General features: G+C 56.3%; 1 protein-coding gene across 1 annotated transcript in view; it reads right to left on the bottom strand.

Annotated features, from left to right (window-relative positions):
* Window positions 1-633: 633 nt before the first annotated feature.
* Window positions 634-24825, bottom strand: part of CYFIP1 (cytoplasmic FMR1 interacting protein 1) — a 32320-nt gene continuing 8128 nt past the window's right edge. Inside the window, 23 exon segments of the mRNA XM_079800864.1 lie at window positions 634-1289; window positions 1969-2116; window positions 2718-2956; window positions 3656-3750; window positions 4150-4222; window positions 4916-5046; window positions 5279-5369; window positions 6318-6461; window positions 9751-9838; window positions 10183-10382; window positions 11039-11158; window positions 12085-12193; window positions 12298-12374; window positions 13391-13487; window positions 14604-14760; window positions 15673-15946; window positions 15949-16218; window positions 16931-17078; window positions 18821-18987; window positions 19678-19803; window positions 21158-21280; window positions 22043-22160; window positions 22893-22984. Coding sequence (XP_079656990.1) covers window positions 1125-1289; window positions 1969-2116; window positions 2718-2956; window positions 3656-3750; window positions 4150-4222; window positions 4916-5046; window positions 5279-5369; window positions 6318-6461; window positions 9751-9838; window positions 10183-10382; window positions 11039-11158; window positions 12085-12193; window positions 12298-12374; window positions 13391-13487; window positions 14604-14760; window positions 15673-15946; window positions 15949-16218; window positions 16931-17078; window positions 18821-18987; window positions 19678-19803; window positions 21158-21280; window positions 22043-22160; window positions 22893-22984 — 3252 coding nt within the window. The 3' untranslated portion in view covers window positions 634-1124.

Genomic DNA, 24825 nt, shown 5'->3' with positions numbered 1-24825 from the left:
CATCACAGTCATTTTTCATGAGATTCTAGCCTTTCACTATGCGCTGAGGACAGATACTGCCTCCATCAGAATGCGGGTTGGTCCCAAGGTTAGCAGTTCACAAGAAAACACTTCCATGTTGAGCGGCACAGGGAACATCTCACCCTGGTTCCTGTAGTCGGTGCTCTGTGTCCAGACACAGATAACTTGCTCCTTCTCCCAGGCCATGGTGGCCGAGACTCAGACTCCAAGGGCCCAGGTAAGCAGACAAAGTGCCTTGTCCAAGCACACACACACAGGTGGTCACAGCACATGAAGGAAAGCAAGGAGATTCCATTCCTTTCATTTCTACATCCTTTAAATTAGGGGTCCTCAAACTTTTTAAACAGGGGGCCAGTTCACTGTCCTTCAGACCGTTGGAGGGCCGGACTATAGTTTAAAAAAAAACACTATGAACAAATTCCTATGCACACTGCACATATCTTATTTTGAAGTAAAAAAACAAAACGGCAAAAACACCCGCATGTGGCCCGCGGGCCGTAGTTTGAGGACATCTGATTTAAATCATCCCTCGCAAATTAGACGTTGTTACAAGTGGATTTAGTAGAAACAAGGAGTCAAGTTCACTATTTTCTTAAAGAATTTACACAAATAGAGAAGGAAAGAATGACTTTAATTCATAAAAGACCATTAGCAAAAGGCCTAACAAAAGCTAAAGAATCATTAACTTCCATTCTAATTGGTAACGACTTTTATTACAATTAGCTATCCATGTTCCCTTGCTGAAGTTCATGAATCTTTCCCTAAACTTCTCTGACCCTTTGCCGAGGAATACAGGGATGACCCCCGGCGGCACTTGGACATTACACAGGAAAACAGAAAATAAATGTAAGAACGGGAAGGCAGCAATCGGCAGCCGACAGTCTCAGACTTCCTAATTACCAAAAGCATAGACAATTTTAGGCTAGAAAAATAAGTCGATTTTATAAATTTAGGCTTTCCGATCGAAAAGTGCCCTTTCACAGGTACAAGGACACTGGCAAATAGTCCCTACAAATCTCACTGGCTTGTGACAAGAAAAACATGCCCTACAGTGACAAACGCAGCCGGGACCGGGACTCCCAACGCAGGCCACAGGCGCGTCCTCAGTTGCTGGCCAGCGACTGGTGGATCGGGGGCTGGAAGCAGCGCACGTGCTCCACGGGCGTGCTCTCCCCATCGCCAGACTTCAGGTACTTGTCCAAGACGGTGATGATCTCGTCGTTCAGGATCTGGAACTTGCGAATTCTCTCCACCATCTTCTTCAAAGGCTGCAACAGGGAAACGAGAGAGAGAGATACGTAAATAGATAATGTCTGAGTGTTTTCGAGAATCTAATGACAAACATTTCAGAAAATGAAAAAGACAAAAAGATCTAAAGAGCAGCCAAAAAGCGCACTCCGACGACCGCAAAGCAAGCCAGGAGACCAGGCGGGAGGCCAAGGGCCTGAGCGCAGGTCCCAGGAGGCTCCACATTGGGACACAGACCCAAGAACCCCGAAGAGGATAAAAATGGGCGACTTGGCATTTTCACAGTCAGACTGCTCGACTCTCCAATTTCATGACGATGCCTTTTAAAAAAAATATACATTTTTTTGATTTTTTACAGAGAGGAAGGGAGAGAGATAGAGAGTTAGAAACATCGATGAGAGAGAAACATCGATCAGCTGCCTCCTGCACACCCCCCACTGGGGATGTGCCCGCAACCAAGGTACATGCCCTTGACCGGAATCGAACCTGGGACCCTTCAGTCCACAGGCTGACGCTCTATCCACTGAGCCACACCGGTTTCGGCATGACGATGCATTTTGAGAACGAAAGGGAAGCTTCACTCGGCGGCACCTTATGTGCAGGGATGGAAAACATCGCCCGAGGAAGAAGCTGTCATAGACAGAAAGCATGCTTTACCGTGAAACTTCACCGCAGGACCCAGGGCTTTCGTCCACGTACCACGTTTTTGATGATCTCATCTTTGCCATCGTGTTTCTGGACTTTAAGCAGATGGTAGCAGAAATCCAGGATAGCAAAGCGCCGCTGCTGCCCGAGGAGAACGATGATCATGCAGCCGGCCCAGTGCAGTCCGTCGCCAAAGCACTGCCTGCAAACAAGAAGCCATAAGCACCCGGCCAGTGTGGCTCGGCAGTTGAGCGTCAACCTGTGAACCAGGAGGTCAGGGTTCGATTCCCGCCAGGTCACATGCCAGGGTTGCAGGCTTGATCCCCACTGAGGGGTTTGCAGGAGGCAGCTGATCAACGATTCTCTCCTTGTTGATGTTTCTCTCTCTCTCTCAATTTCCCTTCCACTCTCTCTAAAATGAATGGAAAAATATCAAGTGAGGACTAAAAAACAAGAAGCCCTGAGCAGAATGGGCGACCAATGAAAGTCTTTCCTGCATCTGACTCTGTCTCCACGATCCAGCCACCTGCTGGGGAAACTGGGCAGGCGGCAGCGTGTCCATTTCTGGTGAAGACCCCTCCGGGTTCCTCTGGCACCCCATTTCCTAACCCATTTTTAGATCGCAGACCCTCCTGGAAGGACTTCATGAGGCTGGGGCCCTGGCTGGAGGAATGCACACCCACGTGCCGAAGTTTCCAGGGTCGACCCCCAGAGGCCGAGCCCCGAGCCACGCGAGAACCTGCACCGAAGTAGCTTTAAAGCAGCTCAGCACCCACCTCCCCGTGCCCAGAGCGCACACTTACTCGACCGTGAACTCGTGCGTGCCCACGGGGATGCAGTACACAAACTGCATGGCGCTCCACAGCCTGTGGAACTCGACACACTCGTCCACGTGCATGACCCCGTTGCTGGGCAGAGGCCCGCGCCAGATGGGGTCGTCCAGGAAGGTCCGGATCCGCGTCAGGATGACCTCGAACATGGACAGGCCGCAGCACAGACGCTCCTTGGTCAGCAGGTCCCCCTCTTTCGCTATGGCGATTTGCTGCGGGAAGGACAGCACACGATGGGGCCCCACGGGAGGTCGCGGCTGAACCCACGAGCCCCGTTTTCCTTCTGACTTCGTGGGAAACGATCTTCACTCGCAGAAGCACCAGACAAGAGAAAGGTCAGGATTCCCCGTCTTACAAGATTCAGTGGGGTGCCCGGTGGAGGACAGAACGATGGCGCCTGCAGAGCACCGTGGCCACGTGTGCAGACACGTGCATCGCCACCACACGGGGCGAGTCTAGGGGCGGCTAACGGGCAGAGGCCAGGGACACGGCGTCACAGCCGACAAGTCACGGGAAAGCCCCACAACAAAGCACCGTCTGGTCCGAAAGGGTGACGTGCTGAGACCAAGGACCGTGGACCAGCGGAGAATTCCCCCCCCCCCCCCCCCCCCCGCTTGTTCTTAAACGCCCGGGACCAAGCCTTCGTCACGAGAGATGGACTCCGGAGCGGGCGACCCCTCTGCAGGCGTCTCACCTGCCGGGAGGGGTTCTACGCCCATTCCAGACGCAGCGATTCGAAATGCCCCGGGGCCAGGTCCTGTGACGGACCCGCTGGAGACCCTGGGCCGAGTGGAGCCATCCAGCCGCCTGCAGATGCCTCCTGGTCCGGGCCCCCCGGAGCCGGCCCACCGGCCTCACCCAGACCCGGCGTGGACGCCCCATGAACAACAGCGGCTGCCGACCCAGATTACCTGGGGGGTCCCCAGCCTCTCAATCAGAGGGACGAGGTGCAGGGGCGCGTACTTGGCTTCCAGCCGCTTCATCTTGGCATCGAGTCGCTCTCCCTCTGCAGTGGGAAAAAGCGGCAGACACTCTGTCTCGTGTGTGAAAAGCGGTCACGGCGGTTAGTTTATACAAACAGACCCGGGAAGGTTGTGAAAGGAACATGGCACATGCAGGTTATCGCTGGAAGTTCACGCACAGAACCGACCCCTTCGCTGTTTTCACAGCGGCAGGAATGAGTTTCTGTCCAACCTTCACTTTTGAAAATTTACTGAAAAATACAAATGCAATAAACAGCAAAGCCCAGGAGAGTGACCTTCTGCATTTCCAACTCCAGTCACGCTGGGCTCACACCCCGCACCCAGCCCGTCTGCTCTGGAGCCCGTGGAAGAGATCACATCACAGAGAGCCTGACACGCTTCCGTGTTCCACACTCACGTCACTGCGCGGTGTCCCAGCTCACCTTTCACGTGGACCCGCGGCAGGATGTTCTGGAAGGGGGCTGCGTGCAGCAGGTCACACACTTCTTCTAGAGACTAGGACGGAGCAGGAGAAGGCGGCGTGAGGGGGTCAGTTCGCAGGAGACGGGCAGAGCCGTCGGGGGCTGGTGGCGGGGGGGGTGGGGGGGGCGCGCGCTGATCGGGTGTGAGCGACGCGGTACACTGACACGTGGACTTCTCCGCGGAGACGCCCAGTTCACACCCATGTTGAGGGTCAGCTCCATATATGGGGGCCCTGTGTTGCTGTTCACCATGCTCACGCACTAAAACGTTCTCACACGCACTACACGGCACTTTGGGGTTTCCAGGGCAGGAACGTAATTAAAATGAGAGTCTAAAGCAGGGGTCCTCCAACTTTTTAAACAGGGGGCCAGCTCACTGTCCCTCAGACCGTTGGAGGGCCGGACTATAGTTTAAAAAAAACTATGAACAAATTCCTATGCACACTGCACATATCTTATTTTGAAGTAAAAAAACAAAACGGCAAAAACACCTGCATGTGGCCCGCGGGCCGTAGTTTGAGGACGCCCGGTCTAAAGCGTCGTGAATAAGAGGGTGCAGTCCTGCCTACCCCCTGAATGACCCCATAGACGAAGCCTCTCCCAACGCCCTCTGTCCCCCTGGGGGTGATGGCCATGCTGGGGGTGATGTCCCTCTGGGGGTGACGGCCATGCTGTGGGGGGGTGATGGCCGTGCTGGGGGCGGGGGGAGGGGGCGGCGCTCGCTCACCAGGCTCTGCTCGATGAGCAGGCAGAAGAGGACGGCGTTGCCCACCTCCCGCAGGTTCTGGAAGCACACCGTCTTCAGCTCCGCGTACTCCACGATGTCCTTCAGCTGGTGGTGGAAGAACTCCAGGATGCCTGGAGGCGAGGGGGGCAGGTTGGGGGGTGTTGGAGGGGCCCGAACCCCCCACGGCACAGCTGGGCCCACAGAGCGCCCTCTGGCACCGCCCCCAGGCCCAGGAAGGAGACGCCGCTGCCCGACACCAACCTCTCCCGCAGGGGGGGGTCCGTGTAGGCCGGGCACCGCCCCTGGGCTCCACAGCCTCTCCCCCATCCACCCCACGCCTTCCAGGGAGACGCCCGCACTCACCCGGGGAGCCGTACTCGTGCCGGGGCAGGCGGCAGATCTTGGGCATCACCTCCATCAGCGTCTTCACGTACTGCAGGATGGTGCCCTGCAGCTGCGGAGACAGGGGCTGCGTCCGCCACAGGCCGGGCCTGTCCCCGAGGGGGGACGGCCCACGGGACCCGTGACACGGGGTCTAAGACGCAGGGCGATGCGAAGGACTGACAGCCCTCCGGGCTGTGAAACCGGGGAGCGCAGGGTCGGAAGCAGCTCCCTGCAGAGGCTGTGGCCACGCGCGTGGCTGGAGGCGTGGCCCGGGGAGGGCAGGGCGCGAGGCAGCGGCACCCGCCAGGCCCGTGTCCGGACTCCTCAGCTAAACAGAGACCGGGTCACCTTGGGCCCCAACCACCTGCCAAGGGGCACAGCTTTGAGGGAGGCCACACGGGGGTCCTGGCGGGGGTCTGTCATGGGTCACGGCTGAGGCCAGTGACCCCGCTCATCTGTATTCTAACTGCTTCTGGGTCCTGACCCACCTAGCTTAGATTCTGTCATCTTAGAATTCTATCCGCTTCTGCGTTAACAGCTTTAATTACATGGACAGAAACGGAGCGTCAAGCTTCCTCTTGGTTAGTTTATAACACATGGGAAGACATGAAAATCTTGAAAACAATGGGCTCAGGATTAAGATTTTACCAAGTTCCCTCGGATAAGAGCACGGAACAGGTATCCAGGACGGCCTGCTCACCTGGGAGGAACTAGTTGCCTGAGTCCCGTGAGCTGCTCTAGCAACTGAACCCGGGGGGCGGGGGGGCGGGGAGGGGACGGGGTGGCAGGAGCCTCTGGCTGATGGCAGCTGGTCGGGAGGCGCAGGCGACAGCCCGGACATGCGGGTGGAGTCTGGGGGTCTGGAGGGCAGTCTTGTGGGACTGAGCCCTTAACCTGGGGGATCTGAAGGGAACTGGGCAGTGTCAGATCTGAGCTGCACGCCAGCTGGTGTCTGAGCATTTCGTGGGAGGGGGCAGGACCCTTCACGGGGCAGAGGCGGTGCAGCGAGGGAGCGTACCAGGCTCTTGACGACCTTCAGCAGCTCCTCCATGACGACCGCGATGCCCTGGTAGCCGAGCAGCCGGCAGATGACCTGGAAGTGGGGGGGGCCCACGAAGTTCCGGTAGCTGCCGTAAATGCTGGAGTAGGCCAGGTTCAGAGCCTGTGGACACAGGACGCGTGCTGTGAGAACTCCCGTGGTGCACTGACAAGGGGCCCCTACACACGACGATGGAGCATTACTGTGCACAGGCGCCCTCAACACACAGCACCCTTGGGGGTGGGGAGGGGGCACCCACGGAATCTGATGGGCCTGAAGACAAGCTTCGGACACAGGAAATATAAACTGGGATCTCAGTGTGCTTTTCTCTTCCCTTCTAGTTGTAGAATTTCCACTCAGCCAGCCTTCCTGTGGTTCTGGAGGATGTCCGTTTTGCCTTGTAGTTGTAGTTTTGAAATCGTTGTGCGAGGCAGCAGTTCAGGTGTTTACCTGTGCCGCCATCTTGGTTTCTCTAAACTGGGTTTTCAACCTTATTTAAGTGGCCATTCCACAGATGCCACTTCGAGGTCCTGGACTGAGACCGGAATACATCTTAGCGCCTTACTGCTGCAACAGGGCGGCCCCCAGCCTCCGGGGGACACCCTGGAGGACAGACCCCGAGGGGCAGTGGGAGCTGGGAAAGCAGCCCCTCAGGGTGGGCGCGTGATCAAGGTGCTCGGCGTGGTTTTCGGTCGACGGGGACTGCAAAGCCGTCTAAGGACGTGGGCTCACACGCAGCAGGAAGCACCCAGGCTATGCATTTCCCTCTCGGGACGTCTGTAGCTGCACCGCACACACCTTGATATATTTGCACTTGACAGCTTAATATCTTTTTATTAATATACATTTTTTTAAATATGTTTTTTATTGATTTTTTATAGAGAGGAAGGGAGAAGGATGGAGAGCTAGAAACATCGATGAGAGAGAAACATCGACCAGCTGCCTCCTGCACTCCCCCTACTGGGGATGTGCCCGCAACCAAGGTACATGCCCTTGACCGGAATCGAACCTGGGACCTTTCAGTCCGCAGGCCGACGCTCTATCCACTGAGCCAAACCGATTTCGGCTTTATTAATATTTTTAATGATTTCAGGGAGAGGAAGGGAGAAGGAGAGACAGAAACATTGCACATAATAAAAGCCTACTATGCAAATTGTCCCCTGGGGTGGGCATTCCACTGGGCGTTTGACCGGGAGTTCGAAAGACTGGGAGTTCGACCGCTCACTATGACGTGTGCTGACCACCAGGGGCGGCGTGGAACATGGCGGGCATCAGATATGATGCTGGCAGTGGAGGCACTGCTGGCCCTGATGGGCCCCGAAGAGAGTAGGACAGCGGTGGAGCAGGTTAGGGGGCAGCGCCAGGCCAAGGCGGGGTGCCCGGTGGGGCTGCGAGGCTGGCTGTAAGGCTGGGGGTGCGAGCTGGGCCCGATCCCCGCAGGCCACCACGAAGGACCCCACCCGTGCACGAATTCGTGCACTGGGCCTCTAGCCAATGATAAGAATGATTGATCAGGCACCTCCTTCACGCCACCTACTAGGGATCGAGCCCACAACCCGGGCATGCGCCCCGAGAGTCATGGGAGGCAACCAATCAATGCGTTTCTGTCCCTCTCTTTCTCTCTCTCTCTATCTCTCTCTCCCCTACCCTCTCCCTCCCACTCTCTCTAAATATCAATGGCAAAATGTCCTCCATGAGGATGAACAAAACAAAACACAGAACGAGTCTCCGAAGCCTCTGACCCCGAGACACACAGACGCCTCTGGGCAGCAGCAGGACTGAGAACAGAGCTGTGGGGACGTCTCTCAGAACCAACCCAGGAAGCTACCCCTTGAGATGGCATGACCCCCCGCTCCGGCCAGAGGCTGCGCAGACCTGGGGTCAGTCCCCGAACGCCCTCCCTTCCAAGGCCAGACTTCTGGCTCCTCCTCAGCCCCTCAGACGCCGGGGCAGGAGGAAGTGAGGACGCGACCAGGAAAACCAGCTCGGCTCCCGGTTCCTCTTTCCCACGGACCCCTCGGTGCCGTAAGCGCACGGCGGGCCGTAGCAGCCTCACTCTCCGCTCGAAATCCCACGTGTCCCCGGGAACCAGGCCGCTTCTCCCTCCGCCAGCCCCGGCTTCCCGTTCACCCGACACCCGCCTGCCGGCCCCGCGGACACGCACCGTGTCTTTCCCCTGAGAGGCCTGAAGGGGCCCTCTGTGTCGTTAGGTGAGCAGGCTCCTCGCGCGCCTGTGAGGAGGACGTCCTGCCCGAATCTCAGCCCCGAGCTTCCCGTCAGAGCCCAGGGCTGCTCAGCCCGCAGGGGCCACCCCCTCGGAGGAAGAGCACCAACACCACCCCCGAGGGCGCGGGGAAGAGGAAGCCGGTCGTGCCCGGCCCTCCCTGAGAAGCTGCGTCCTAACCCCGTGCTGTTTCCAGTGGGTGTGTCTTTTTATCTTTTTCTGGTAGAAAAGCAGGAATTTGTTGACTGAAGCAAAAAGACATTTAGAACAAGGAAGAGCCCAGAAGAAGCAAAAGCAGAGCCCGGAGAAGCCAGAGCGAAGGGGCCTGAGAGGCAGGTTCAGGGGGTCGTCCAGGACGACCTGCCGCTGCCCACTGCTCCCCCGGTTGCAAGTCTTGGGAGGTCCCTTGGAGTTTAGCAGATATGTGCCTGAGGGGGAAGGAGAGGGGGATGGGAAGGGCAGGGCCATGCTCCTCGGAGGGAGAGCACATTATTATTATTGTTATTTTTTTTAATAGTTTATTGATTGTTTTTTGAAGAGAGAGGAAGAAAGAGGGAAAGAGAAATACAACCCTGGCACGTGCACAGGCCTGGAACTGAACCAGAGACCTTACGGTGCACGAGACGACACCCAACCAGCAGAGCCAGGGCTAAGGGTGTGTCTTCGTCATCTGAGTCACTGTGCTTGGAGTTTGATTTTTTTTAACTCAATAAAATACAGCCCTGTTTCCCCAGTAACATCAGCTGTGGTGAGATGATTGTGCACCCAGTGGATAAAAAGATAAACAAACAAAAACCCAGTAACGCTTTGCCCTGTCTGGTGAGGCTCCGGCGGGTGTTGTCCGGGCACCAAAGGGCTGCCTATTCGACGCCCGGGCAGGCCAGGGCCGTGCCGGGGTTGCAGGCTCAGGGGCGTGCCGGGGGCAGCGGACTGACATTTCCCTCACACGCCAATGTTTCTCTCTCCCTCCTCCCTCCCTCTCTTTCTAAAAATCAACCCATCAATAAAACAATAACATTTCATACCTGGCATGATAGAGTTAAACCATCGTAACTGAATTGATTTAAAGTGAACTTCAAAATCTGCTAAAGTGTGACCTTAAAAATCATAACACACACACATACACAAAAAAAAAATCATAACACACACACACACACACACAAAACCATAACACACACAAAAGCCTACCTTGGACCCATGCAAATACTGGGGCTGTGCATTTGGCTGTTTGTCCCTTTGAAATTCCTGAGAAAACGGTAATACTGTCCGAACAAATCTAAAGAAGAACAAGGAAAAAGAAAATGTAACGATTTTTAAATATTCATCATTTTTCCATTTAAACAATCAGTTAAACCTCCCTCCTCGTTAACTGAAATAATAATCATAGAAAAACTCCAGGAAATCTACACCAGAACATGCCCGAGACACAAACACCGTGACGGCCGGTAAATGTGCCCGGAGTTCAGAAACGAAGAGCGTCAGGGAGCCCAGGAAACAGTCTCCAAGCCCAGGCGGCCGGGTCCGTGGGCAGCGAGGACCGCGACCGAGGACCTGGTGGGGCCTGGCCTGGCCTGCTCAGACCCCTGGGTGGGGCGCCGGGACCCGCCTGGCGGTGCTCACCGGTTGGTGGAGCCGTTGTAGCAGTAGTTGGGCAGGAAGTCGTAGTTGAGCTCCCAGAAGACGTGCAGGGTGATCCTCCCGTACGGCGCGGACACGTTGTGGTTGGCCTCCCGGAACATGGCGTCGAAGCTGTCCAGCGACAGGTACCTGCTCAGCAACTGGTGTGTCATGCGGTTGATTCCCAAGAGGCCGTCCAGCTCCTGCGGAACACAGGACGGGAGTGAGGACGGAATGAGGCCCGGACAGTGGCATCCCCTCCCAACAGGGCCAGCGCCACGGGGTGGCGGGACGGAGCTGGACACAGCGGGGTGTGTTCAGCGAGCCGGCTCACGAATGCATGAGGCGGGGTCTTCCAGGCACCGGGAGTGGGTTTCTTACACCCTCTCAGTTGCCTTTAACATGCCCCTCCTGCCCGGCTGGCATGGCTCAGTGATTAAGCATCACCTATGAACCAGGAGGTCACGCAGGGTTTGATTCCCGGTCAGGGCACATGCCAGTGTGGGGAGTTGCAGGAGGCAGCTGATGGATGTTTCTCTCTGACATCTATGTTTCTCTTTCTCCCTCTCTCTCTAAAATCAATAAAAACATATTTTAAAAATTTTACATGTTGGGTCCATGCTGTTGCTTTGCTTTTCCTTCTTCAGGGACCCTACGATATGTGTGTTGGACCTCCGTTGCCTATCTACTATATGAAATTCTCTCTCAAAGAATTCCCTGCTAAAAGAAGGCCAAGCTTAATCGGAGCCTATGATTTCATTGGTTCAATGTATCGATAAGGACGGAAATAAAATCAGCTATAACCCTCGTGACCCGAATCCAACCCCCGGCCGAGCCTGAGGGAAGGAAGGGCACGTACGACGATCGAGGTCAGGTCTTCACTTTCAAACCGTCCGATAGCCAGTTCCAGAGACTTGTACATGGCCACCGAGACGCGCTGGGTGATCAGGCGATTGAGGTCGATGGACCTGCCCAGGAGCTGGGGGTGAGAGGGTGGAGAGAGTGAACGCTAAAACAAGCAAGAATATATGTACATGTCCCCTCCAGAAACTTACCCTAATATATAAAACCCCTGGGTCGTAACGACCAGTAATGACCGGAGGCTGAACAACTGGAAGTCAGTGCTGGCCCTGCCCCCAAGCAAGCGGTTAGGGGCAATCAGGCAGGCAGACAGAGTGATTAGGGGCAGTTAGGGGTGATTAGGTAGGTAGGTGAGTGGTTAGGGGAGATCAGGTAAGCAGATGGCCCCTCGCAGGGCTGGGCCCACCCCCCAGCAAAGAAAGAGGGAGGCCTAGGCCAGCCAAGCCATTGCACCCCAGCCTGTCGCCTGCAGAGGGAGGCCACCGGTGGCAGGGCAGGGGGGCAGTGCTGCACAGATGGCAAGCAGTGGCCGCGGCGGGGGTGGGGCCAGCTGCCTGCAGCCCGGGGAAGAAAAGCCCCGATAGGCCCTGATCTCAGGCCAGGCCTAGGGACCCTACCCGCGGGATCCCGGATTGTGAGAGGGTGCAGGCCGGGCTGAGGGACCCCCCCACCCCTCAAATGCATGAATTTTCATGCACTGGGCCTCTAGTAAGAAGACAAGAAGACATAATGCACATTTAAACATGTTTTGCTCCAACCTCAATGCTTCTCTCTTTTTCCCCCTCTCCCTTTCTCTCTCTCTAAAAATCATTAAAAAGATAATTTTTGAAAAAAAAGGAGCCTGGGCAGGGCAGGTGCACAGCGCTGCACGTCTTCCCTCATGCTGCAGGTCCTCCAACAGGAACCGTCTGCCTTTGAACTCTCAGCACCTCATGAGGCAGTTTCCAATCACTCGCCATACGGACTCCTACTAAAATCCCGCGAACGCTAAGAAAACCTGGCTATTTCAGAGGCGGGTCCGGGAGCGCCGGGCAAGGCCCTCACCTGCACATGCCTCTGTTTGAGCAGCGTCTCGTAGCGGTTGGAGGGCGGGAGGTGGATCGTGGCCCCCTGGTTCTTGCATTCGGATCGTAGCCGTTTGTCAAGAAGCAAGCTAGAACGGAAGGAAGGGAGGACGCTGCTCACCTGCTCCGAGTTTTCATGCGAACATCAGATCGAGCTACTCCAGGTTCCATCCCCAAACCACAAAACACGTACCTCCCGGCCATGACCTTGTAATACGCAAATATCTGGTCAGCCAACTTGTAAACAAACTGGTCAAAGCACAGATTCACCTGAAGAAGAATAAAGCAGACATTGCACTTTGATTCCCTAAGCTGAGATCAGATAACGCACTCGATAAAGAAAACGTGATATCTTCAAGGTGGGGCAAAAGTAGGTTTACAGCTGTGAATACACGAAACACAGGATTTATTGTTTTGTTGAATTTATTGGAGTGACGCTTGTGAGCAAAATTATAGAGGTTTCAAATGTATCGTTTATAACACATCATCTGTCCATTGCATTGTGTTCACCACCCCAAGTCAAGTCTCCTTCCATCACCATTTACCCCCCTTTTCCCTCTTCTACCTGCTCCCACCCCCTTTCTCTCTGGCCCTCATGCTAGTGTTGTCTGTGCAGAGTTCATTCTGGTATTATTATTCTCTGTTCATTGCTATATTATTTTCCACATGACAACGGTAAACCTACTTTTGCCACACCCTGTATATACAATGGGATATTATACAGCCAGAAAAATAAAAAAAATCTTGCCTTTTGCGCAACATGGACGGATGTTGAAGGCATTATGCTAAGTGCAATACACTGGACAGAGACAAGTACTGTATGGTCTCACTTACAGGTGTAATTTTAACAAAACAACGAACTCAAAGGCAGAAAAGAGAGTGGGGGTTGCCAGAGGCACAGGGTGAAGGTAGTCAGAAGGTTGAACTTCCAGCTTTAACGCAAGTGAGGCCAATCAGGCCAGGGGATGCAAGTGACGCAACTGTGAAGGCAACTAGCAAAGGCTCCTGGGAGGAAGAGGCACGCGAGGGGCCGTCCCTGTGCTTGGAGCTCTTGTCAGAGCCGCCACCACGGGCGGGCGAGCCGCCGGGAGAACTGGCTCACCCCCCTCCGGCTCCTGGTCACGGAGCAGCCGCACGGAGAGGCGTGCAGACAGAAGGGCTGCCCCCAAACTCTCTTTCCCGCCTTCGCTGCTCTGCTTCACCCTCCTGTGTTGGAGGGGAGGCTTGCTGCCTGCAGCCCTCCGCCAAAGGACACGGCAGAGCCTGTTTCAGGGGTGGGAGCTCACCTCGGCCTCGATCTCGTCGTAGAGAAACTGCTTGTTGAACCTGGTGAGGGCGTAGTGGGCGCTGTCGTTGTAAAGGTCCAGGGAGTAGAGGACATACCTGCAGAGGGAGCCGTCAGCCAGCCTCGCACTCGCAGCTCCCCCAACCCCGAGCACCACCCGCTCCGCTCTCCTCTCCTCTCCTCTCCCGAGGAGAACCGATCCCGTCAAGTGCCAGGCTCGGCTCCTGCGAGGCCGGGGGAACAGCCTGGGCAGCGAACCCACCCCGTGGGCGGGGCACCAGACCCAGGCCACGCCCTAGTCACGGGCCTCCAGCAACTGCACCTTCTCCTTTATCCTGTCTCAAAGGTTTTTGCCAAAAGGATGTAGCATCCTATCCTATATAATAAAAACCTAATATGCAAATCGACCAAACGGCAAAATGACCGGTCGCTATGATGTGCACTGACCACCTGGGGGGGCAGACACTCAACGCAGGAGCTGCCCCCAGCCCGCGGCGGTGGCAGGGGGTGGGGCTGGCGAGCAGGTGGTGCCAGGCCGCCGCCAGGCCGCCAGCCAAGGAGGATGCCAGCGGGGGACCCCGATCACCCCGCCAGTCACCCCACAGAGGGAGGCGATGGGTGGCAGGGGCCGGGGCGGGCGAGTGGGCAGCATCAGGCCAGCCAGGGCGGGTGTGAGCGGGGGCTGATCCCCCCACCGGTTGCCCCACAGATCGGCCCTGATCACCAGCCAGGCCGAGGGACCCTACCTGGGCACGAATTTGTGCACTGGGCCTCTACGTTTTTTTAATAAGCACAACAATGAGGACTTTTTTTATTTTTAGCAGTATACTATTTTTGCCCGGCTGGTATGACTCAGTGGCTGAGTGTTGACCTATGAACCAGGAAGTCATAGTTCGATTCCCGGTTCGGGCACATGCCCAGGTCGCAGGTTGGATACCCAGTGGGGGCTGTGCGGGAGGCAGCTGATCGATGATTCTCTCCCATCATGGATGTTTCTCTGTCACTCCCTCTCCCAACTTCGATAGAAACATTAAAAAAAAAAAAAAAATTTAAGAAACCTGTCCCTTGGACGACTCTCTCGTCTCTCCCCTCGAATCGCGGCGTCAAATTAAGCAATGCGAGCAGCCAGGCCGCCTCGACCTCTCCCCTCCCCAAAGCCAACGAAGAGCCCCCGTCGCCACGAGCAAAGAGCCAGCAGGGCCCCGGGCACTCACTCCATCATGGACGCCTCCTTGGTCTCCAGGATGTGGTCGGTCAGGATCCAGGGCATGGACATCTCGATGGGGAACTGGATGCGCCGGCCCATGGTGAGCTCCAGGAAGAACTCGCGGAACCACAGCTGCGAGAGGTCGCAGCACTGCTGCAGGGTCTCTGGGGGGCGCACACGGCGGTGGGTCAGTCTCCGCCAACGGCACGGACGCACCGGCAAAAAGCAGACAGACGGGCGGACAGGGCGAGGGCCGTGCACCAGGCGCCAGCTCCGTTGCCATCAGCCCGGAGCCATGCGGGGTGGTGAGTGGACAGGGTCCCGGGGCACCTAACACTAGGGACGGGCGCCTGACCGCAGGCAAGCCACCGGGACTGTGCCCGTCTCACCCCGGGAAGAACAGGCGGCATCTGGGCTGCGGGTCCGACAGGGACATCGGTGCCTCTCGTGGGCCCTGTCGACCCTGGAGCCTCGGGGGCGGGGAGGAAATGTGCTCATGAAAAGGAGCAGCGAGACCGGGATGGGGGCCAGACGCAGCATTGCGTGCCCACTCCGTGTGCGTCTGCCTAGTACAAAAGGACTGCTCTTTACGCTCCTGCCCTGTGACGGAGCGAGAAGCAAAAAGCTCGCCATTCACTGCAAACCTGCAGCTCGCAGCCAAGACGCGGCCTCCCGTTCGGAGCACACGGCCGTGACGGGATAACCAAGGGCATCCACCCAGCAGCCTGGTCCCGGGGACCTGTCAGCCCGGGGCAGCGGCCTGAGCCGGGGACCTGCTCACGGCCCAGGTGGCCGCCGGAGGGGACGTTCGCCTGGTTGTCAGGCCCTGAGTGGCGAAGGACCAGCTCCGGCCCCACGGCCCTCGCCCTTCCCAAGGCCACGCCACTCGAGGGAGCACCCGGCCGGCCATGCGTTTACAGCAACAGGTGGAGGCGGCTACGGGGTCACCACACGTCACCACCTGGTGCGGGTGCAGGAGGGGGCCTTGGCGGGGACGGTCAGCAGGCGGAAGCGCTCTGGACGGTGTTAGCGGTGTTAGAGCATGCTGGGCCGGGCGTGGTCAGCAGGTCTCTTACCGCTGAAATTTATCAAGTGAGTGTAGAAGAAGGACTCCCGGTGGAACTTTTCTATGTCCAATATGGTGGGCCCCTCAAGGCTACTCCTCAGGGTTTTCTTGGAGCCACTTTTGTCTGCAATGAGGGACTCTAGCATGGTTCTCACCATGTAAAGCTGCGGTATCCGGGGACACGTTTGCGGGAGAGAACACACAGGAGCATTAGTTGCACCAGATGCTGCTCGGCCCCCGGAGGGCTGCTCCGAGGCCCTGACCTGAGCCGGGCTCCCCCGGCTCCGCTAAGGGGTCCGGGCGCCCGTCTACGTGGCCGCGTGGCTGCTGCCTGGGAGGAAGGACTGCGAAGGAGGCACCTCGCCTCCGTGCCCTGAACGTCAGCAAGGTAAACGAACGGTGTCTTACCCCCGAAGGTTAAGAGAGGCGGATAGGTGTAGGACTGCCTCAGAAACGCGTTAACCACATGCACCAGCCTCTCCATGCCCAGAGACTTGAGCTGCCGCAGCAGCTCAGCGGAGCTCAAGGACTCTGCCATGGTGCGCACCAGGTACAGCTAGACACGGACAGACACGGGAGAGGCGGAGAGAGCGTTAGTCACACGACACGCAGAGCGGGGGACACACACACACGGGACGTAGGGCATACACCGCAGGCGGGCCCCGGACGGGGCTTCCTCCCAGATACGGACGGAGTGTCCCCTTCACAGCCAGCAACGTGCTTTGCTGGGGATCCTGGTGACCGGCAGGCAGGGCCGGGCCCCCATGGGAGGAGAAAGCAGAGGGCGGAGGGGCAGGTGTGAGTCAGGAGAAAGCTGCTTTTTGGGGGGAGGCACGAACGAGAGAAACAACTTGAGCGGTGGTGACTCAAGTCCGGGACACACAAAAGCTGCATTTTTAAGTCTCTCCAAGTTGTCTCTTCAGGAATGACACTCTGCAGCACAACATGGAAGTCGTACCCATGCCCCGAAACAGCCACCGAGAGACAGGTGAACACAGACACAGAGGGTCACCCACACTTTGGACTCGGGCACTGGGCCATCAGATTAAGGTCTGCATGCACGTGGGCGAACCGGGCAGTCCCCACGCGGTCCCGGCCAGCACTCGGACCCACGCGGGCCGCGGACAGAGGGGCCGGAGACCCAGGCGAGACGGGATGTGCCCAAGAGTAGAGGGGACCCCGTGTCACCCCTGGCTGCGCTTCCCGACCCCCCGCGCAGGGTTGGCCCTCTTGTGGGACGGCAGAGGCGGAGGACAAGGGGCGAGAACCTGCGTGCTGGAGGGTCCCACGGCGCGGCGGGGCACTTTAATGTCGAAGCCGCTCTTGGGGTCCTTCTCGCCCCGCAGGGCCGGGTCGTTGAAGGGCTCGTGCCCCGTCTCCCAGTCGCACACGGTCTTCCTGATGGCCTGCAGGACACTGAACACGGGCAGGAGCGCTGACGCCGTGGGGACACTGACAATCACAGCGTCTCACCTGACGCTCACCCAGCTCCACAGGAAATTTAAAAAATAGACGGTTGCCCGGCTGCAGTGGCTCTGTGTTTGAGTGTCGACCCATGAACCCGGAGGTCACGGTTCTATTCCCGGTCAGGGCACAGGCCCAGGCTGTGGGCTCCATCCCCAGTGTGGGGCGTACAGGAGGCAGCCAATGAATGTTTCTCTCTCTCTCCCCCTTCTTCTCTCTCTAATACCAATAATATACATATATATACATATATATCTTAATATATAAAAAGCCAGGTGCCACCATGACCTAAACGACTGGATGGACGACCAAACAGCAGGCTAGGGAGCTGTGGGCCCCGGCCGGCCAGGGCACAGCGGCACTCTGGGTCTCGTGTGATCAGGGGCATGGTCGGCCTTCAAACGGACCCTGACAGGAGGGAGGAGGGGGCCCCATTCCTTGCAGAATTGGCCGTTGGTCAGCTTGCTGTCAGTGGCAGCCAGCCAGGAATCCCATTCACCTGCACCCCAGACCCTACCTTGGGAGGGCATTGGGGGCAATCAGGCAGGCGAGTGGTTAGGAGCCAGCAGTCCCCGATTGTGAAAGGGATGTTCCAGATTGGAAAAGGTGCAGGCTGGCCTGAGGGACACACCTCCAGTGCACGAATTTCGTGTACCAGGCCTCTAGTATATATATATATATAAAACCCTAATGTGCAAATAGATCGAACGGCGGAACAACCAGTCACTATGATGTGCGCTGACCACCAGGGGGCGCGCGCGGAACATAGCGGGCGTTGGCCGCGGCAGGATGGTGGAGCAGGTGAGTGGGGGTGCTAGTCCAACCGTCATTAAGACGAGACTCTGGTGGTTACTGAAAATTCTTTGCTACTGCGTGCCACGGTCCTGACTGCCACTCACACCTGCTGCTGGCACCGGCCCCCATCGCTCCGCGCCGTCAGTGGTTACGAGTGGGGCCGGCGCGGGAGCGCGTGGGAGCAGCGGCGACAGGAGTGGGGCTGCAGGCAGACAGGGGACTGGCTAGGGGCTGGGTAGGGGCGTGGAGGATGGGGCGAGACCTGCTCCTGTGCCCACTGCAGCCTCGCGGCCCACAGTTCCTTTAAAGGAGCATGCATTCATGCACTGGGCCCTCGTCTGTAATCATAAAATCGTAATACGCAAATCAACCAAACAGCCGACCAGCAGAACGACCATCCAGACGACCACACTGTGACACGCACTGGCACCAGGTCCGTCAGTCAGGGCGGGTGCGATGAGGTTGGTCGGGGGGCCGACATCATCCCACGATCGCCCAGCAGAGGGAGGCCAGGCCACTCTCTGAGGGGCGATCAATACGGGGGGGGGGGGGGGGGGCCCCTCCTCAATTGATCAGCCCACAGAGGGAGGCCTGGGCCACCGGCTGGCGGGTCGATCGATGTAGGGGGAGTTCTGCAATTGCTCCAAAGAGGGTGTCCCAGGCCACCCTCTGCGGGGTGACCCATCAGGGGGCTCCATGGAACTGGGGGTGTGTGACGGCAGACGCGGGCAGCGCCAGGCCAAGGCGGGTGCGGGCGGGGGTCGGGGCTGCGAAGGCCTACCCTTGCATGAATTTCGTGTACCAGGCCTCTAGTGCGTACATAAAGGAAATTACTGACTGCACGGCCACGTACACCTACACCGACCCTCTGACCCAGGCCCCGAGCGCAGGGCGCTGACCTCTGGATGACGTTCTTCTTCTTCTTGATGGCCTGCCGCAGCGGCTCCCGCAGCGTGACCTGGGAGAAATCCTGCAGGGCGGCGTAGACCGTGTGCCGGATGGCATGGTTGAACACGCTCTCCATCCTGCCCATCAGCACCTGCAGGCCCTTGATCATGGCGATCACCTGCGGGGACACCAGGCTCGGGGGGTGACTGACGGACGGGGGGTGCACATGCCGGTCTCCCCCCACCCCCTGCGCTCCTGCTCGGGTTTGTTTAACGAATGTGTTGCCTTTTTAAATAGAAGATAAATTTCTATTAATAAAAAAAAAACAAGCAGCAAATCCTGCCCTGGCCAGTGTGGCTCAGTTGTTTGGGACACTATCCCATACACAAGATCGTGGGTTCGATTCCTGCTCAGGATTGATGATTCCTCGTCGATGTTTCTCTCTCTCTCTCTCTCCCCCTTTCCCTTCCTCTCTGTCAATAGAAACATATTTTTTTTTAAAAATAGGAAACTGTAAGGGAAATGAACAACGTGTGTTCACCAAGACGCCCGAGGACAGAGGGCGCCCAGGTGCCCACCACCCCAGGCACCTGGCAGAGCCTGGGAACTGGGGCTCCCGGGGGGCAGAGGGCGGGACTCCTGGCTCTCAGATGCCAGGTTGCTGCTTGTCCCCCTCGATCTGCCCACGGGAGCTGTCGGCAGAGATCGGTACCCACGGCCAACGGTGAGATGCCAAAGGGCTGCCCCGCGGAGAAGCAAAGACAATGCAGGCAGTGTATTCCCATTTCCCTCTCCCTTGGGAAAGGGAGCCCACGGGAGCCCACGGGAGCCCAGGGGCGACGGAGGCAGAGACCACCGACAGACGCACCTCCACGAGGGCGAACTTCTCCTCGCTGGTGTAGTTGTAGCGCGTGGCGCGCTCATACTCCTCGGCGTTGTCGGGGCAGTCCTTGTTGGAGTACTTGTCCGTCGGGTGCACGAGTTTCCAGGAATACTGGTCAGAGAGACGGGGGTAAACAGACTGTACGCGCTCCGATACCGTTCGTGCAGGAGGTAGACAGACACGGGCCGTGGGAAGGACAGGCACACAGACACGGGCCGTGGGAAGGACAGGCAGACAGACACGGGCCGTGGGAAGGACAGGCACACAGACTCGGGCCGTGGGAAGGACAGGCAGACAGACACGGGCCGTGGGAAGGACAGGCAGACAGACACGGGCCGTGGGAAGGACAGGCACACAGACTCGGGCCGTGGGAAGGACAGGCAGACAGACACAGGCCGTGGGAAGGACAGGCACACAGACTCGGGCCGTGGGAAGGACAGGCAGACAGACACGGGCCGTGGGAAGGACAGGCACACAGACACGGGCCGTGGGAAGGACAGGCAGACAGACACGGGCCGTGGGAAGGACAGGCACACAGACACGGGCCGTGGGAAGGACAGGCAGACAGACACGGGCCGTGGGAAGGACAGGCACACAGACTCGGGCCGTGGGAAGGACAGGCAGACAGACATGGGCACTGGGAAGGACAGGCACACAGACACGGGCCGTGGGAAGGACAGGCAGACAGACACGGGCCGTGGGAAGGACAGGCACACAGACTCGGGCCGTGGGAAGGACAGGCACACAGACACGGGCCGTGGGAAGGACAAGCCAGGGATGCGAGGTCACCGGGGCGGAAAGCAACGGGCAGGATTGGGGCCTACAAGAGGCAGCTGATCAATGTTCCACTGTCACATCGATGTTTCTCTCCCTTCCTCTCTCTGAAATCAATAAAAATATATTTTAAAAAATATCGTAACGTTACAATTTAAAGTCTATCAATGCTAACAGATGAGGCCATTGATTTGTAACATGGGTGCATGAACCGTATGTTCAGTTGTCTTCCATTTAAATTGATATGTAACCTTATTTCTAGGGCCCAAAATAAAAAGCCAATTTGTTCTTGATCCAAGAACCAAAGTTAATGGAGAAAAAGTATCATTTAGTCTATTTTTTTAATAGGAAAGGGACTGAAGCTCTTTTTTTAAAAATATATTTTATTTCATTGATTTCTTACAGAGAGGAAGGGAGAGGGATAGAGAGTTAGAAACATCGATGAGAGAGAAACATCGATCAGCTGCCTCCCACACACCTCCTACTGGGGATGTGCCCGCAACCAAGGTACATGCCCTTGACCGCAATCGAACCTGGGACCCTTGAGTCCACAGGCCGACGCTCTATCCACTGAGCCACACCGGTCAGGGCATTTAGTCCATTTCTTGATGAGTCTGGGGGGTGGGGAGGGGAGGACGCTGTCCAGGTTCCCTGTGTTCCCGCCTCCTTGCAAGCGAGCAAGGGCACCTACCACTTCCATCACGTGCGCGCTCCACTGGGACAGCAGCTGCAGGCCCTGCAGCGCCAGGTCGAAGAGCTTCCGGTACTCGGCGTCTGTCTTCTGGGCCTCCTGGCGGCCGGAGCCTGTGACAACCTGGAGCATCACAGGAGCATCGAAAAGTCGTCCCAAATCCGGAAATCTGGCCCCGAGTCTCCCCCGTCCCCACTCTAGGGACCCACCCCAAGGGCACTGGCCCAGAAATGTGACGTGACGGGGCACACAATCCATCTGGGCCCTGCCAGTGCTGCTCAGTGGTTAGAGCCTCAGCCTGAGCCCTGAAGGGTCCAGGGTTCGATTCCCGGTCAAGGGCGCGTGCCTGAGTTGCAGGTTCCATCCCCAGCTCCCCCCTCAGGGCACATGTGGAAAGCAGCCAATCAATGTAATCCAATGTGTTTCTCACACATCGATGTTTCTCTCTCTTTCTCCCCCCTCCCCCACTCACTCTAAAAATGGATGGGAAAAATATTATTGGATGAGGATTAACACACAAACAAACAAGACATCCATCATTAATAAACAGGCTGCAGCTACACAAGCAAAGGGCAAGTCGAGTGCCTGTAGGGAAAGTCCTGGCTGACCCCCCCGCCCCCCGCCACTCTTCACTGCCCCTGCCCTTACCCGCTGTCCTAACCCCCTAAGTCCCCAGTAGGGGGTGATCTTCCCTGGTGAAGAGGGTACCTGCTAAACCCACACCCACAGCCCCTCCTGGCCGCTCTCTGCACCTCGTGTGGGACCCCCAGGGCCCTTTCCCCTGCAGGACTGCGAGGGATGCACCTAGTTCTTCCTGAGCCCAATGATGGCTGTGGTGGAGGTGGCCCTGCATTCCCAGTACGACCCCCAGGCTGGCCTGCCCACCTCGCTGTTGCTGTAGCGCGCCAGCTCGGAGATGAAGCGCATGTGGTCCTCGCGGATCTGGATCATCTGCTCGCAGATGTTGTACTGGGGGCTGCTGCTGGAGGACGTGCACGTCCACCTGGCGGGAGGGGAGCAGGGGAGCAGGTCAGCGGGTCAGCGGGCGGGCGGGCGCCTGCCCCCCTCCCGCCTGCTTCTAAAACGTCGTCGTGAATTCTCCTTCGTCACCAAACTGCTTCCCGACAAGTGCAGCACAGGGAATAGTCCGTCACGTGGGACAGCTGTGTGTGGGGCCAGCTGGGTGCTGGGCACGTCCGGGGGTCCCCTTGGTGAAGGACATGATTATCTAACCCCCTCGCTGCCCAGGGAAAGCAATGCAAAGTCATGCTGCATGTCACCTGGGACGGAAAGGTAACACGAGCCCTGGCCAGTGTGCATCAACGGTCAGAGCACCGGCCTGCACACCAAACGGCTGTGGGTTCAATTCCTGGTCATGGGCAGGTACCTGGGCTGCAGGTTAAATCCCTGCATAAATAAATTGGGGAGCATTTCTACATAAATAAATTGGGGAGCATTCGAGAGGTCACCAATTGATGTTTCTATCTCACATAGGTCTCTCTCTCTCTCTCTCTCTCTCTCTCCCCCCCTCCCTCTCCCTCCATCCCTCCCTGCGATGGAAAACATAGCCTAAGCTGTGGGTTTGATCCCCAGTTGGTGTATGTAGGGGAGGCAGCTGATCGATGTTCCTTTCTCATGTCAATGTTTCTTTCCCTCCCTCTGTCTTAAAACACACACAAAACAACGACAATAGAAACATCTCAGAACATTCTAACTGGGCAGCTCACGCCTGTACCGAGATTTGTTTTCCTCGTAGTGGGCGCTGGTCTTGATGTATCTTGCGAGTTCTATCTGCATGTCCCCGAACAGTGGAACCACCTGGAGCTGCTGTAGTCAAAGAAAAAAAAAAATAGGGTCATCATGTATGTTTAGTGACCAAATGTATAATACGTGAATGAATAATGCCATTGATTGTTGATGGTTAAAAGCATTCTCTGCAAATCATTTAGTGCAAAAAAAGTGGTGAACAACTTCTACATTCACTTCAAGAACAAAATACAAGTACCAACATTCATAAAATCATTTAAACTATTTTAAATGTGGAAATTAACCTGACTCTGGCTTGATCCATGGTCAAGCATTTCTACATAAATGAAAAAATTCAACTGCATTTCTACATACTAGCAACAACTAGAAAATGAAAATTTAAGGAGAGAATTTGCAAAAGCATCCAAAAATTTTAAAAAATGTATGAATACATTAAACAAAATATAGACAATACCTCTAAGCAAAAATACTACCAAAAATTCCAGAGAATATGTAAAGTTTTAAGTGAATGGAGACATATATCAGGTTCACGTATTGGAAGACTTGGTATTTTAACAAAGTCCATTCTCCCTGAATTAATCTGTACATGCAATGGAACCCCAAACAATATCCCAGGAGGAAGGTGGTTTACGAGTGGTGAGCGATCACAAGCCAGTTCTAAATGCATTTTGAAAGGTGAAGGGATGATACGCACGAAAATCCTGAAGAACATAACTGAAGACTTCCTGGTGAGCAGACCTACTCTACTGGGAAGCCACAGCCACTAGGACAGTGTGGCCTTGGAGCATGGATGGAGACCAGTGGGGCAGGACAGAGGACCTAAGACAGAGCCACAGACAGACAGACACCTGGTTTATGACCCACCAAACACAGAACAACGTGGGAAAAGATCGTCTCTGCAATGAAAGGACACGTCAGCTAGATCTCCATATGGAGAAAAAAAATCCAAGAATGTCAACCCCTAGCCCTGGCCGGTGCGGCTCAGTTGGTTGAGCGTGGTTCCATGCACAAAAGGGTTGCAGATTCGATTCCCAGCAGGGCACATGCCTGGGTTGCAGGCTCAATCCTCAGTAGGGGGTGATCATGAGGGAGCCAATCGATGATTCTCTCTCATCATTGATGTTTCTATCTCTCTCTCCCTCTCCCTTCCTCTCTGAAATCAATAAAGATATTAAAATACTCACAATGATCCTAACTGGTTTGGCTCAGTGTATAGATTGTCTGCCTACGGACTCAAGGGTCCCAGGTTCAATTCCAGTCAAGGGCATGCACCTTGGTTGCGGGCATGTGCCCAGTGGTGGGGGGTTGGGGGTGCAGGAGGCAGCTGATTGATGTTTCTCTCTCATAGATGTTTCTAACTCTCTCTCCCTCTCCCTTCTTCTGTAAAAAATCAATAAAATATATTAAAAAACAAAAACAAAACTAATCACAATGAGAGAGAGACAGAGAAGAATGCCAACCCCTACCTCATGCCGTACAGAGACCAGTTCCAAGGGAAACTATAGGTCCAGATGGAAAGGGAGAGTGATGTGTCCCAAAGCTAGCACGAGAAAATCCCACTGTATGGGGAAAATCCCTGCTGTATGGAAACATTTCCTAAAGTAGACATTAAAGGCGGACACATGGGATTACAATAAAACGAAGAACCTCTGTTCATCAAAGGACACCTTTAAGGAAGTGGACGGAGCCGCGTAGGGGAATGGCTGCATTTTGGGGCACATGCACCTAGAATACGTGCAGAAACAAGTCACAGGGAAAAACCAAGAACAGTCAAGTGACGCTCCATAAAACACACCAAGGGCTGAGGCGTCGGGGGCCCAACAAGCGCAGCGGCACGCCCGCCCGCCCTGCAGGACGCCCGCGCCCAAAGGTGCTGGCGAGGAAGCAGAGCAAGGGGAACA

This window comes from Cnephaeus nilssonii (assembly GCF_951640355.1).
Source record: "Cnephaeus nilssonii genome assembly, contig: SUPER_24_unloc_1, whole genome shotgun sequence".
NCBI classification, from domain to species: Eukaryota; Metazoa; Chordata; class Mammalia; order Chiroptera; family Vespertilionidae; genus Cnephaeus; species Cnephaeus nilssonii.
Note: the sequence above shows the minus strand (reverse complement) of the source record. Positions and strands in the feature narration are given on the sequence as shown.